Here is a 15585-nt window from a genome sequence, read left to right as displayed (position 1 = left end):
CCTATCTACAATTTTCCTCCAAATCAGTCTGTTACTTGTCAAGACTCCAACATTATCAGATCTTATATTTCTATCGTCTAAGGCACTTTGTACCGTATATTTAATAAAATATATGCAGTCCTCCATGGAGTCAAAATAAAAAATGATTGTACAAAAATTATATATTATATGATATGATTTATTATCTATTTGAAGGGATCCTTCTGGTGCACAGTAATTGCTGTTATAAGTTAACCAATTATTGTATGTGTCCTATGTTCTGTCTCTCTTTGAATTGTTTGTTTTGGTTTCATACTGATAATGCACTACTAGTTTGTTATTATTATTATGCAGGCCTCCATGGAGTCAAAAGACTCATCGTGGGAGGTCCTTTCTAAGAAACATAAAGTCTATCAAGACTCATCGAGGGGAGTTCCCCCCCCCCCAAGAAACACAAAGTCTACCATACTGCTCCTTAAACTCATTGACCGTTCTCACTCTCACCACTCCATCAGGCAATGCATTCCATGGTTCAGCCACCCTCCATGCATTGAAACCACTCCTCGCCCTCTTGCTCACAGTTTCCTTTCGTAACTTCCAGGGATGGCCTCTTGTCATCACTAATTCCCGCTATTCAACCAAGCAAAAGAACTCCCCAGTGTCAACCCTGTAACCACCTCTCAACAGTTTAAAAGTCTCAATCATATCACCTCTATTTCTTCTATCCACCAAACTCTGCAGTCCACATTCACTCAGCCGATCATCATAACTATCAGTGACAGTCCTGAAACCATCTTTGTTATCCACCTTTGTACCCTTTCCACAGTTAATTTATCCCCTTCAAATCTTGGGGACCAAATCTGAGAACAATAGTCCAAGTGTGGTCTATTCAGGGTCTTATACAATGGAATGATAACTGTTTTATCTCTTCAGGTCAGTGTCCTTCTCATTATTGCAGCAATCCTCTGTGTTACCTTCACCACCTTTGGAATATGTCCCTAAATTTCAGGTTTCTATCAATCATCAACCCCAGATCTCTTGTCCCCCCTACTTCCTCCAGTATAACTCCTCCCATAGAGTATGCAGCATCCCATCGATGTTTCCCAAACCTCAAGACTTTACATTTTACTGCATTAAACTGACACCCCCCATTCATTTGCCCATTTATCTAACTTATTCAAATCCTCTTGCAGGGCTGCCGCAAATGCACTATTACTAATAATCCTTCCCAGCTTCGCATCATTCGCAAATAACTGAATATCCCCTTGCAATCCACTGACAATGTCATTGATATAAAGATCAAACAATATAGGTCCCACTTGTAACCCTCTGCTTCCTTGAAACTGCCCCACCATACACAACTCTCTGATACCTATCGGACAGCCAATCCTGAATCTAGTTGACCAATCTGACATCCAGACCCATGTGCTGCAACTTAAATATCAGCCTATCATGTGGCACCCTGTCAAATGCCTTCGCTAAGTCTTAGAAAATGGCAGTATATGCCTTTCTCTCATCTAATGCTCTTGTAACTTTATCATAAAAGACTAGCATTTTGCTAAAACAAGAGCACCCCTTCACAAATCCATGTTGATTTGTGAATTTCATTGTCGTTGACTCTCACAGATAACATTACCCTCATCTGCCCAATGCTGTATACGGTCCTTCACTACTTTCTCCAAGATCTTACTAACTACTGATGACACACAAACTGGCCTATAATTAGACACTTCCAGTCTGCTACTGCCCTTATGCAATGGCACTATCTTACCTTCCTTCCATTCCATGGGCACCTTTTCTGCAGCCAGACTTTCATTGAAAAGCCAGGTCAAAGGCACTGTCAGTTCCCTAGCACATTCTCTCAAATCTCGTGGTGAAATACCATCCAGTCCCACAGCTTTACTGACATCCAGAGTACTCAGTATTTGAAATATGCTCTCCTCCTGTACCTTTAAACCTCGAACCTGCCCAATCCCTCTAGCATTAAAACTGACTCCTCCAGGATGAAATACTCCAATAAAGCGTTCATTGAACAATTCCACTATGTCCTCTGCATCAGTCACTCTATTCCCATATTTATCCCACAATATCATTCTTCCATAGTCATTTCTCTTACTACTGGCCACATATCTAAAATATTCCCTAGGATTTTCTTTGAATCTTAAGGCCAATCTCCTCTCATATTCCACTTTCGTCTTCCTTGCCATACTAGTTACTCTTCTGGCCTGTGTCTTATATTCTTCATGCATCTGCTCTTCACCTGTCTCCTTATATCTTTTCCATAGTCTGTTTTTCGCATGCAATTTCTGTTTAATATTGTATTTGTTATGAAGTATTTGTTTGCTGAATTTTCATTAAAGTTACATTCTGTGTCTAATAGGTTTCACTCTCAGTTATTATGATTCAGATTATAGGTCTGAGAGACTATGTTTACAATTACCATCAGGTATGAAACACTCTCCCAACCTCAACAAATATTGGTTGCATTAATTTACCAAAGATCTGGGAGACTGTCATTTTAAAACCTGATAGCTTGACTTTATAAATTAACTTTTATTGTTATCCGACCCACAGAGGATGCCATGTAAGGATTCTGTTTTGTTTGTTGTTGTCAGTTACAATTTACAATTTTCACACAGTTACTTAGTTTAGTGCTCTGTGCTTGTCACAGTTATAATTGTGCTCTGATAATGCTGTGAAGAAAACCAGCAAAATATTAAGCGAGTTTAATAAATGTATTTTTACCTCTCTTGGTGTTGTGTATTCTGTAATGCATTATTATGAATATCATGATGCAGGTTCATTAAAAATGGACAAAATAGGTCAAAGGATTATTTGGCTGTTAAGAAACACAATGACAAGAAGACATGAGGAGTTTGTTATCTCTCTCTGTATATGGATCTGATTATTATTATTCTTTTTTTTATGTTACTTCTACTTGTGGACTATTGTGCACAGATTTGGTAACTTGGATTTCTTGGGGGATGTGGAAGTGGTGGAGAGGATTCAGAGTTGAGTGACCAAAATTGTAACTATTCTGTGAAACTATAAATTAAAGATACTAAGAAATTATATTCTTGGTTTAATGATTTATCCAAGTATCAGCAAACAAAGTTTGTGCCTGAACTATTTTCAGTACTGGGCAAATCATATATAGAAGCAAAAGGCTTGTTACACTTGGATAAAGGATGAAACCAAGAATATAATGTCTTGGCATCTTTAATTTATAGTATAACTAAGTGGAAAAACTTCCAACAATATTCTGTGAAGCACTCCCTATGAGGATAAACTAAAGGTCTGAGGATTGTTTGCCAAACTAAAGTTTGGCAAATAGGCAGAAAAGAGGGGATATGAAAAAAAAAATTGTTGCTAAAATGCTAAAAGGATTTTTATAAAACAGTTTCTAAATAACTTTTTTAGTACAGTCAAAAAATGGTAGAGAGGAATGATCAGGGGTAGGATTAGCAAGGGCATGAGGATTAGATTCTTTTCATGGAGAGGGGTGAATAAGTGGAATGGGTTTTACAGGCAGCTGTGACACTCGTGTCAATAAAGTAGTTTAAGGAGAGGTATGATAGTCATTTTAATTAGTATATGCTTCTTATGATGAATCTTTGGACTTTATGGATATGCATGTGTAATAATAAGGGAATGCTGTTTGCAAAGCCTCATGGATAGGAAAAGTGATATGACTGATACATGTAAGTTAATAAGGGGTTGCTATCAGATTAACACTGAAGAGATGTTTCATAGATTGAAATTAGAATGTGTGAAGAGTTCATTACTGGATGCTGTATAAGGAGAGTAAAGAGAAAGTTCTTTGTATGAATACTTTGATGAGTGGAATGCATTACCTGAAAGTATGGTGAATATGAAAATAAGAAATAATTTAAAGCACAATTTGATTCATGACGGTGAGGAATTTCCTTGACACATCTTTTGACTCGATGGATATTTGATCATAATAATAATAAATAACTGTAATAAATTTAAGCTCTTTGAACAGAACACAGAAAGCAGTCATTTTAAATATTATTTCATGTATTGACTGATTTAATAAATGCAGTAAATGATAATATTATAATGTTATACATAGTCTTCAAATTTTCCAACAGGTTTGTAAAACCTATTATACCACCATTGGAATTACTGCCTAAAGTACTTACAGCCAGTCTTGTTTTATCAATAGTTGTTGCAACCACTTCAATCTCAATGGTTATTATTTATGCTAAAAAGCACAAGTATACGGTGGATATGAATCAGGTAAATTATTTATTGTGCTTATTATTGTTCCTATTGAATTAATGTAGCACTTTACAATTAATTATACTATATACTGTTTTCATTGAAATTATTTATTCATTTAGGATATGAGAGAAAGCTAAGAATGGAAGCTTTTGCTAATTTTAAGCAGATTTTTATTTACTAGCATGACAAAGCATTCGCTTTCATTGCTTTGGTATGGCAATGAATGAAACCTTTGCCTGTGCTACTGAATAAGCCCTCTCAAACAAATCATGTATATTCTTAAAACAGATTATAGAAATAGATGATATTATAAATCAATCATTATTTCATAGCCAAATAGTTGACTCTGAAACTTAAAATATTTCAGAACTAATTTGAAAGCTTATGAGAATACAGCCTTTGGAGTTGGAGTTGCCTTGGTATGGAACTAATTCAAAGACACAGACTCTGCACAAGAGCCCATATGTTCACCTTTTATTAATGCTTTTATTAGGGTTTCACTAGCCTGACAGCTGTTATAAACAATTGGTTTTCTTATCAACCTTAAAGAATCATCTTTTCAATACTATAGCAATCATAGGACTGCTATGATCTTACATAGGTCAGAAAGTTGCATTCACTCTTGGTTGTTATAGCAGTGTAAATTATAATACTACCATTATGAGAATAGGTTCCTATACCGGTTTAATAATTTAACCAACATTCGCACAGTTAGCCTAGTGGCTTTGTGTGCAACCATATGCTTGGGGAAGGAATGTCCTAGGTTCGATTCCCGTTGACGATGTGAGGAGCTTAAGGATCTTCCTCAGCCATAGCCAAGTTAGCCAGTCTTGGGCGTGGGCAGCAGGGTTTTTCCCCTAGTTTATCTGGGGTTTTTTATCCCGCAAGCAGGCAAACCAGCCCCATGAAACCTGTGTTTACACATGCAAACCAGCCACTCCTCTGCTGCGCTTATGGGATGCAGCAGAGGAATGGCGAGCTGGCTGCATTAATACTCCAGTAAACCCCCTCATTAGGAGGGGACTCAACCTGTCCTTGGACAGATGAGTAAATGGATGAATGGAATTTAACCAACAGTAGGGTTACTATCCGTTTACTTCTGATTAGGGATTAGTATGTCTTTGATCATGGGCTTTATCATGTAAACTCTGCTTTTGGCTTGATGCTTTGCTGTTAGTTTCTCCTTTTGATTCTCATCATTCCAACATCATAATTATTTTACCAATCCATGGTCCAACTGAGTACTTGATACTATGAAGCTGTATGTTTTATGCCATGAAACGTGTTTAAAATTAAGACATTTAATTGTACATTTTGCTAACCATTACAAATCATATGAAATTAACTTTACTGAATGCAGACAGTACCTAGTATCAGAAGCAAATGAGATAGTTCAAATAATGAGTGCTCATTTCACCAAGATCCATCAGTCTGGTGCATGTAACATGGTGTTACAGTCCTACTCTTACATTGAATCTTCATTTGAAGAGATAGAGGTGCATGAGAAAGAGGTTCTAACCCTGTTCATTAACCTGGATTAAAAATTCATCAGTTGAGACAGATGAGATATCAGCAAGTGCTAAAGGAATGTTCAGCTGAACTGTCTAGGCCCTTGACATGTTTGTATAATTTGAGTCTTAGCTCAGAAATGATCCCACAGTAATTGAACAGTGAATGATAATCCCATTGCACAAGGGTGATGCAAAGACTGATGCATCTAACTGTTGACCCATCAGTATCTTTGGAGTAATTGTAAAGCTTTCAGAGAAGTTAGTAAGAACTTGCATACAGAAATGGGTAGAAAATCAAAATATACTTTGTAAGAAACATCATAGGTTCACTAAAGGGAGGTCACATCTGAGCAATTTGCTTATATTTTATAATAACATTATGGCTGAATTGGATAAAGGGATAGATATAGTATGATACTGTTGAACTTTGCTAAGATATTTGATGGGATACCACATGAACAGCTGCTGCATAAACTAGACAATATGGGATTGGAATATAAATTATTGACTTGGATAAGTGGGTGGTTGCCAGGCAGGTATCAGAAAGTGGTATATGGAGGATGTAAATCTGTCAGATTTAAGGTGACCAATGGTGTACCCCAGGAATCAGTCCTTGGACCATTGTTGTTTAATTTATACATTAATGATATTGGAAAGGGGCTGACAGAAGATCTTCAGTTGTTTGCTGATGATGCAAAAATTGGCAGGATAATCAGAGATTCATTATTAAAATTATGGAAACAACTACTGTGTTATAGTAAAACTTCAGTTTAATATTAACCAGAATAACTGACATTTTACTATAAACTATGAAGTTTTGCTTAACATGTTCAAGTTAAGTGCTTTGCATATTTATCGTACCAACGGAACTTCCCATTACTGTTTGTGTGCTGCTTCCACGTTGTGTGGGCAGGTCGATCTGATACAAAGTTTTCACAGCTTGTTAGTTGCAACCCTTTTGGTAGAAGTTTGTTGCTTTCTTGTGTTCCACTGGTGGATGGCCTTACTGACACAAAGTTTATATGGCATGTTTGTTGCAACTCTTTCAGCAGAATTTTATTTGATGTTGGCATTTGCGATCTGTCTTAATGACATCAAAAATTTCAAATATAATCGAACAAACGCTTTATTTCATGTAATTGGAAATTACATGAAATTGTTTTTTAGTTAGATGCTGTGTTTGGCGGTGCAACAAACGGTTTTGCTCGAGTCTGTGCAATATAGTTTCTGTGGAAGGAGACATGTTTCATTAGGTCGTTCCATTTTTATCCCAGTTGTCCCTAAATGCATTGTTTATTGACAAATATATTATACAGACTACAAATGTCTCTGTACCTTATTCAGTGATAAAATAAAACTATTTCATTTTCTTGCACCTGCAGTATAGTGGTTGTCAGTGCTTTATATTTCACAAACAATTCTCATTCCATCTATTCATAGGCTTGTTTTTTAAATTATGGCACTCATAAATGCAAATATTATGTGCAAAAAGAAAGAAAGTAAAAATATATCCCCCCCCACATTTGTCACTGTTCTAAATCTATATGATGGATGAATGGGGATGTCTGTTCAATGTTGTTAAGAGTAAAGTCACTTTGGCCAGAGCAAATGGAATGAGATATATTGTATTGGCAGGTTACTGTTCCAAGAGATGGAGAAGGTAAGGGATCTGGAGATGATGACAGATTCAGGAATACATTGTAAAAATGTGCAATTAATCAGAAAATTATTGCTGTCATACAAAGGTTGTTCACTAGTACAGATAAAGTGGTGTCATTGCCATTGTATAGGATAATGATCAGGACATAGCTAAACTCCTTTGCACAGAGCACCTGAGTATCTTAATGATAAGGAAATGATGGGGAGGGTCCAGAGATGAGTGACAGCGGCAGGACTGTGCAATGTTTGTTTGAGTACAAGATATAATAAGAACAGGACATTAATTTGTGAGAAGCATTTATCTAACAGAACTAGAAAAAATACTACTCTCTCTCTCTCTCTCTCTCTCTCTCTCTCTCTCTCTCTCTCTCTCTCTCTCTCTCTCTCTCACACACACACACACACACACACACACACACACACACACACACACACACACACACACACACACACACACACACACACACAAAGACACCAGTATGTGTATTGGGAAACTAAATATTACTTCTTGATGGCTGACAAAGGATACTGGATGATCGTCAGTTTCATTGTAGTGCCTCATGATATAAACAACAATACAGGAATGAAATAAATGTGTTATTTATTAAGTTGTTAATATGTAACTAGATTTCAAACAGCATTCGTCAGAGCATAAACATGTATTTGTTGCAGAGCAAAGAGCACTCAGCTGGGTAGTTGCAGAAATAATTAACACTGTGCTGAAATACAGTGAACTAATGTCTTATTATGATGTGCTCTGTGACAAGTATATTGTTGTTATTATTATTATTATTATTATCCAGGCTTCCATGGAATCAAAAGACTCATTGAGGAAGGTCTTTCCTAGTAAACACAAAGTCTATCATACCACTCCATGAACTCATTAACCATTCGTGCTCTCATCACTCTATCAGGCAGTGCATTCCATGGTTGAACCACCCTCCATGCAAAGAAACTACTCCTCACCCTCTTGCTCACAGCTTCCTTTTATCACTCCTTCCTGACGATGCGAAGAATCACATTTGCCGTAAACCAAATCTACGCATCAATCAGCTATCAGACTACAGCAAAGTTTCATACATGAATTACAGTGAAACATTTGTCGATGGTACTAAAATGTGCAACATTACCTTTTCAGTTACAGAACTGCTCTCAAGATGCTGATTTGCAATTTGGTGAAATATTAGAACTTAATAAATAACACATTTATTTTTTTCCTCTTGTGTTATTTATATCATCACAAAGCACTTCACTGCAATGAATAATCACCAACATCTAACCATTTCATTATGTCTCGAGGTATTAATTTGTTAGATAATCACCTATACTTTTTCATTATATGTTCATTTTATTTCAGGAACTTTTTGCATATGGACTTGGAAATCTTGTATCATCATTTTTCTCATGTATTCCAAGTTGTGCATCCCTTTCAAGAAGTGCCATTCAAGAAAGCACAGGAGCCAAATCACAAGTAAGCTTTCTACTAGAAATTTCCATATGTAGATTTTATATTTATTTTCAAGTATTTTATAACTTAAAAATGCTTTAAAATGTCCAAAGATAAAAAAGGAGTGATTGAACAACTTAGAAAAACTTTTTCATGAACAATTAATATAAAAGAAGCTCAAATTTGTTAAGTTTTACATGTTTGCATATGATATTTACAAAATGACGGATGCTTCTTTTTCTTTGTTTCTCTCTCTCTCTCTCTCTCTCTCTCTCTCCCTCTCCCCTCTCTTTATATATATATATATATATATATATATATATATATATATATATATATATATTCTATAGTATTGAGTAAGTCATTCAATACTATAGAATATGTTATCTAACCGAATAAATCTTCCAATGGATGTATATATCTATATACACACGAGGGATGTCCAGAAAGCAAGTTCCATTTTTAAATATTTTCACTACAACGCTGCAATTGCAATGGTGCGTTGATTCCTTAGCAAGGTGTTGGTGTCATTTTCAGACATTCTTGCAGTATGTATGCTTCTTGGTGTGTGTTTATAATGTCTAAGAAAATCAAATCATCCACCACATGTGAAATTAGGTCAGTTATCCGTTTCTTGAATGCAAGGAACATTAAAGCAGCTGAAATTCGGCAAATGATTGAGGTTTATGGAGAACATGTAATGAGTCATTCAGTGGTACAAAGATGGGTAAGAACACAACAACTTCTCACCACCTTCGGCTGGGAAAAATTCCATCATCCTCTATATAGTTCTGATCTCACACCAAGTGACTTCACCTGTTCAAACATCTGAAATCTTTCTTTAGTGGCTGACGGTTTCAAGACGACGACGATGAGGTCAAAGAAGCAGCGTGTGGTTTGCATCACAGGTGGCAACCTATGATGAAGGTATACAACTCTTGGTGCCCTGTTATGATAAGTGTTTGAACATTGGTGGAAATTATGCAGAAAAGTAGTGAAAGATGTCGACTTTAATTTCCAATAAAATTTGTTTTGCAAGTCTATTTTTGTTTCTCTGACAGCCCATCGGAACTTACTTTCTGGATGTTCCTCACATATATATATATATATATATATTTTTTTTTTTTTTTTTCCCCCCAAGGATGGATTATTTGTAAATGATTTTATTAAGTGCTAGTCTGGATATATGTGGCTTCTGATTTGAGGTGTGTGTGTAGTTATATTAAGTGAATTACAGATCAAAGCAAGAAAAGGAAAGCAAGAATGAAATGGGAACAAGAAAGGAGTTGAAAAGAGTATAGGATAATGTTGGAATATTAAAGAAAATATTGGAGGACAAAGAAAAAGAATCAAAATAGCAGCAAAAAACAGGCAAGAAGATGTATTAGAAGAAAGGATGAAGGATGAAAATTAGAATGTATGGAAGAATGAAAGTGGTTCAGAGTAGATTGCAATGTTGGATGCTGAGGTATTATTGTTTGGTTACTTCCATGGTACTTTTGCCAATCTGGTTGGCTCAGTGGGTACAAACCCTGATGTGGCTTGGATGTTTGTGAATAGCTTATGTAGTATCTATTTTTTCATTGCTAGATGTCGATTGCTACCTTGCTTTTTTCTGGAGGCCTGAAGTGACTTGAAAGTTTCTTGTTTCGGTATTGTGGGCTAACCATTAGTCCACCAAGCACCCAAATTAATTCATGGTAGATTTGGAAAGGACAAAAGATCTTTCTTGGAAGCTGAGGAAGAGTGCTGAAGGATGTGAGTTCTAGTCATTTTCTCATTACATGTAGTGAGCAAGTGGAATGGGTTGCTATTAATAATAGACTAGTCCTCACATCCTTGCTTTAAGCATGTGAGTCCTAGGTTTTACTCATGCCACGTGATCAGCAAGTAGAATTTGGTGCCATTTATAGTAAAGAAAACTTCTTCATTGAATAAATTCAAGGAGATACAAGGTTCTATGTTGATTAGAAGACTTTGGGCTGCTGCAAGACAAATAATGCTGTTATTATATTGGGAATTGACATGGAGTCTGAAGAATCATTGTGGAAGGCCATATTAACCATTATTCACAAAATACCTATCACACCTTTCATTAAACTAATTCACTGACAGTATTCCTATAACCATTTACAGTTTGTAATATCTTATGTAGTATCTATTTTTTCTTTGCTAGATGTAGACCTTATAGGAGTACTGACAGTACTCATATAACCATTTCCAGTAGCCTGTTCAACTCATTCATCACTCTTGAAGCAAAAAAATTTAGTCCTTGCTAACCACATTCTTATTTAGCTTCCATGGTAACCTCAGGCATCGAATAAGCATTTGCAAATCATTCATGCTGTGATGAGATTTTTTTTGTGCCCCCCCCCCCAAAAAAAAAGGTTATTAGTAAACCTTTTTATTATTAGGTTATTAGGAAGTTGTCTAAGAGTGTTGTTAGTAAGGATATAAGGATATGTGGACTAGGTTTTTAACTTGGAGAATAGTGAATGTGTTGAATGAATTGTGAAAGATAATGGCGATTATTCTAACAGCGAATGAGTTTAAGGAAATGCATGATAGGTATTGTGTCAAGAGATAGATTTGGTTGCTAGTCTTTTGACTCCATGGAGTCAAAAGACTAGCAACCAAATCTATCTCTTGGAGTCAAAAGACTAATAATAATAATAATTTGCCTAAACATTTCACAATCAGTATTTTGTTCATTCTCTGGCCTATAACAGCATCCTATTAAATATACTAGCCTGTTAATTTCAACTTCACACCACAATGATTCAAAATCTGCACGTGTACCATCAACTCCCACACTTTGTGGACATAGTTCCTCTGCAATCATTAACAGCATTCCCCTTTTCCCCTTTCCTCTTTTCATCTTCCTATCCTTCTGGAAATTGTATACCCTTCCATTTCTATTCCCAACATCACATCACATCATCCTCAGACAACTAAGTTTCACTTATACTGATTATCTTTGGGCATACTGACTCAATCCCATTTCCCTGATCCTGATTGCCATTCATACCTGATTCATCATCACCTTCATGCTTTCCATCACCTGTGCTACCGCAACCACATTTAACCTTATATCCATTTTCCTCATGTCATACAACCCATTTAGCTTTTCTTTCCTGCTTCACAAGTACCAACCAATTGTTAGCTACATTAATGTTTCAATTCTGTGCCTTCTCAGCAAACAATAGCCCTTCTAAATGCCCAACACCAAACCAAATCAAATGCAATCTATCAGCTATAAATCATTTCAGCTTTCCTTCAAATTCATTTTATAGATTCATAAACTGAACCAGCTTTGCCTCACACAGCTCAGCCAGCTTGCTATTTATAATCTCTGCTCTTTTTAACTCGCTGTTTTCATATCTGGGCACACACTAACAACTTTTACAACAACACTCTTACCCTTTATCTCCTGCAGTAGCCTCCTTAACTCTTTATCAACATTCATTTTTTCACCAACTAATCCATTTGTGCCCACAGCTACCACTAATTCTGATCTCTGCTCTTTCCTTCTCTACCAAGCATCAGTTATTCATTTCATTGTTCCACCAGGAAAGCATGTTTTGAGTACTTTATTAATCATCACACCTCAAATGATTGAATCCCCCATACAATGATATATGATTATCCTTTTGACTCTCCTTGACTATTAAGTAAGGCAAATATAGCAAGAAGTAGATTCCCATTGCATGAGATTAAAAAATAATAAATAGGAAAAATTAACACTTAGCCCTCCAATACTCTAATAGCATTGGGAGAAAAGAGAAAGAAGAAAAGGAAGAAGAAGAAGAAAGAAGAGTATGGATCAGTCTCTACATAATATAACAGATATTATATTACATGAGATAGGACAGTGAGCCCTCAAGGGCTCACTGTCCTATCTCATGCTAATATAATATGGCATGTGGTATCATGCTAAATGCTAATTTGGCATGTGGTAAAGTACAAAAATAGTATGATTTATGGACTATTATATACAATACAATTATTTTAAAAATTCAATTTTTTTTATGTGAATCCCACCCTGTAAATGTTGTAAACTTATAGTACATGAGTTCTGTGGATAGACTAATTAGATAATATAGAAACACCATTCTAGAGAATAAAAATAAACATGGAAGGTTTTAAAGCCATTCGATGTTAATGCTATTAAATGACATTTGTCTGCTACCAATGACATTCACAACTAGCCATGCTCACAATGGAATATGAGACCACAGACCATTAGTTCGACAGCAAAGATGCTGTCTGCTTGATAGCATCTTGATAGCTCAATCTGCTAACAGAACAGGCTAAATTTGATCTGTTAGAAAAAAAAAAAAAAATTATGCCCCAGTGCATCAGGAAATCTGTTTACAAGATGATTCCATTAAATGCTTAAGTCAAATCACTGCCAACCCATTTAACAAGAACAAAACCCTTGGAACTGGGATTATTATTATTATGATTCAGGCCGCCATGGAGTCACAAGATTGAATCATGGGAGGTCCAACCTAGAAAACACAATGTCTGTCATACAACTCCTTGAATCCATTTACCTTTCGTGCTCTCACCACTCTATCAGGTAATGCATTCCACGGTTCAACCACCTTCCATGCAGAGAAACCACTCCTTACTCTCTTGCTCACAACTTCCTTTCGTAACTTTCAGGGATAGCTCTATGTCTTCAATCCTTCTCTTTTTTCCACCAAATGAAACAGTTGTCCCCCTCTCAACCATGTAATTACCTTTCAACAGTTTAAAGGTCTCAATCATATCACCTGTCCTTCTTCTATATACCAAGCTCTGCAGTCCACATTCCCTCAGTCTACCCTCATAATCCTGATATCATCTTTACTATGCAGTAAAGATAATATCACTCTTTCCACAGTTAACTTATCCCCTTCAAATCCTGGAGACCAAATTTGAGCAGTCCAGGTGTGGTCTGATCAGGGCTTTATACAATGGAACGATAACTATTTTATCTCTGCTGGTCAGCATACTTCTCAGTATTACAGCAATCTTCTGGATTACCTTCACCACCTTTGCATTATGTTTCCTGAATTTCAGGTTTCTATCAATCATCACTCCCCCCCTCCCCTCCAAGATTCCTTGTCTCCTCCAGTACAGTTCATTGAAGTGTACTGGAGGATGTGGAGGAGACAAGGTCCCCTGGATTACTGTACTACATTAAACTGATACCTCCATTTATTTTCACAGCTGTTCACTTTATTCAAATCCTCTTGCAAGGCTACCACATCTGCTCTATTACTAATAACCCTTCCCAGCTTCACATCATATGCAAACAACTGAATATCCTCCTCCTGCAATCCATTGACGATGTCATTGATATAAAGGTTAAACAATACAGTTCCCACTACAGAGCCCTCTAGGACCCTAGTGGTAACCTTCTGCTTCCTTGATACCACTCCCTCATGCACAACTGTCTGATACCTATCAGATAGCCAATCCTGAATCTAGTTCGCTAATCTGACATTTAAACCCATGTACTGTAACTTAAATATCAGCTTATCATGAAGCTTTGAAAAAAGGCAGAATATGCTTTTCCCTAATCACCCACTATTGAAGAACACATTAACAAATTGAGATAAGGAAGTTGCTATTCCTCTTTATAAGGCCTTGATTTGTCCACATCTGGATTACTGTGCTCAAGTCTGGTCCCCTGGGTTTCATAGAGTATTCAGAAGCAGTGGAAAGGATTCAGAAGCAAGTGACCAAGATGGTGAGTGGTCATACGAATGTTCCCTATGAGGATAGATTGCAGAAGTTGGTTGATAGGAGAAAAAGAGGGGATATCTGAGATGGCATCTCTGCCCCCCAGTTAGAGAGAGAGAGAGAGTGACCATGTGGTTTTGACTTGGAAGATGAATAGACATGCAGGAGTATCAAAGAGAAAGGAATGTATGTGGATTTATAAGGCAGATAATTATAATAGTCTTAGATATCAGCTTGGGGCTGTCCATGGAGGGAAAGATTGGAAGAGCAGGATATCATCAGTGCTTGGGAACTTCTGAAGGCATATTTATTAGCAACAATAACAAGCTGTATACCACGAGTGAAGAAGAGAACATGATTTGGTGTAAAGTGGATGACAAACAATATCAAAAAGAGGTTATGGAAGTATGACATTGTTGGATAAAAATGGTGATAGGGTGACTGATGCAAAGGACATAGTGGAGTTTATTATTATTATTCATGACACTTCCAAGGAGTCCAAAGACTCATCACAGGAGGATACCCACTGTACAACTCCCCATCTCCACTACTATACCAAACTTTTACTACCAAGCATCTACACCAACGCCATCTACCGCCCACAACCACCATCACCACAGCTAGTATTTTTTGTCTGTAAATTGCATGTGTTCTGAAGGGCCAATTTGTCTATATGTGGGATGAAAAACCCGAGTTTCTGGGAGAAAAAACCCTGCTACCTCCATATGAAATTGGTTAACTCACCTTCAATTGAAAAAGTCCATATAAAGATTCCATATAGAAAAGTTTGTTTTCAATACTAGAGGGATAGGGAAGGTTCAAAGTTTAGAAGTACAACAGGAGAGTGTATTTCAAATACTGAATACTCTGTTAACAAAGCAATTTCACTAGATGGAATTTCACCATGGGTTTTGAGAGAATGTGCCAAAGAACTGACATCTCCCTTTTTCACTGAAATTCTGGCCATGAGAAAGATGTTCAAGAAGTGGAAGGAGAGTAAGTTCATGC

General features: G+C 36.5%; 1 protein-coding gene across 2 annotated transcripts in view; it reads left to right on the top strand.

Moving 5' to 3' along the window:
- The window catches only part of LOC150109241 (prestin-like), a 399320-nt gene that overhangs the window by 245422 nt on the left and 138313 nt on the right, over nucleotides 1-15585 (top strand). For both annotated transcript variants that reach the window (XM_090406615.1, XM_090406623.1), the window contains 2 exons: nucleotides 4095-4242; nucleotides 8755-8868. In XM_090406615.1, coding sequence (XP_090262741.1) covers nucleotides 4095-4242; nucleotides 8755-8868 — 262 coding nt within the window. The remainder of the gene's footprint in view (nucleotides 1-4094; nucleotides 4243-8754; nucleotides 8869-15585) is intronic.

Source organism: Typopeltis vanoorti, chromosome 2 (genome assembly GCF_054136105.1).
Source record: "Typopeltis vanoorti isolate ZY-2024b chromosome 2, IOZ_Tvanoo_1.0, whole genome shotgun sequence".
NCBI lineage: Eukaryota > Metazoa > Arthropoda > Arachnida > Uropygi > Thelyphonidae > Typopeltis > Typopeltis vanoorti.
Note: the sequence above shows the minus strand (reverse complement) of the source record. Positions and strands in the feature narration are given on the sequence as shown.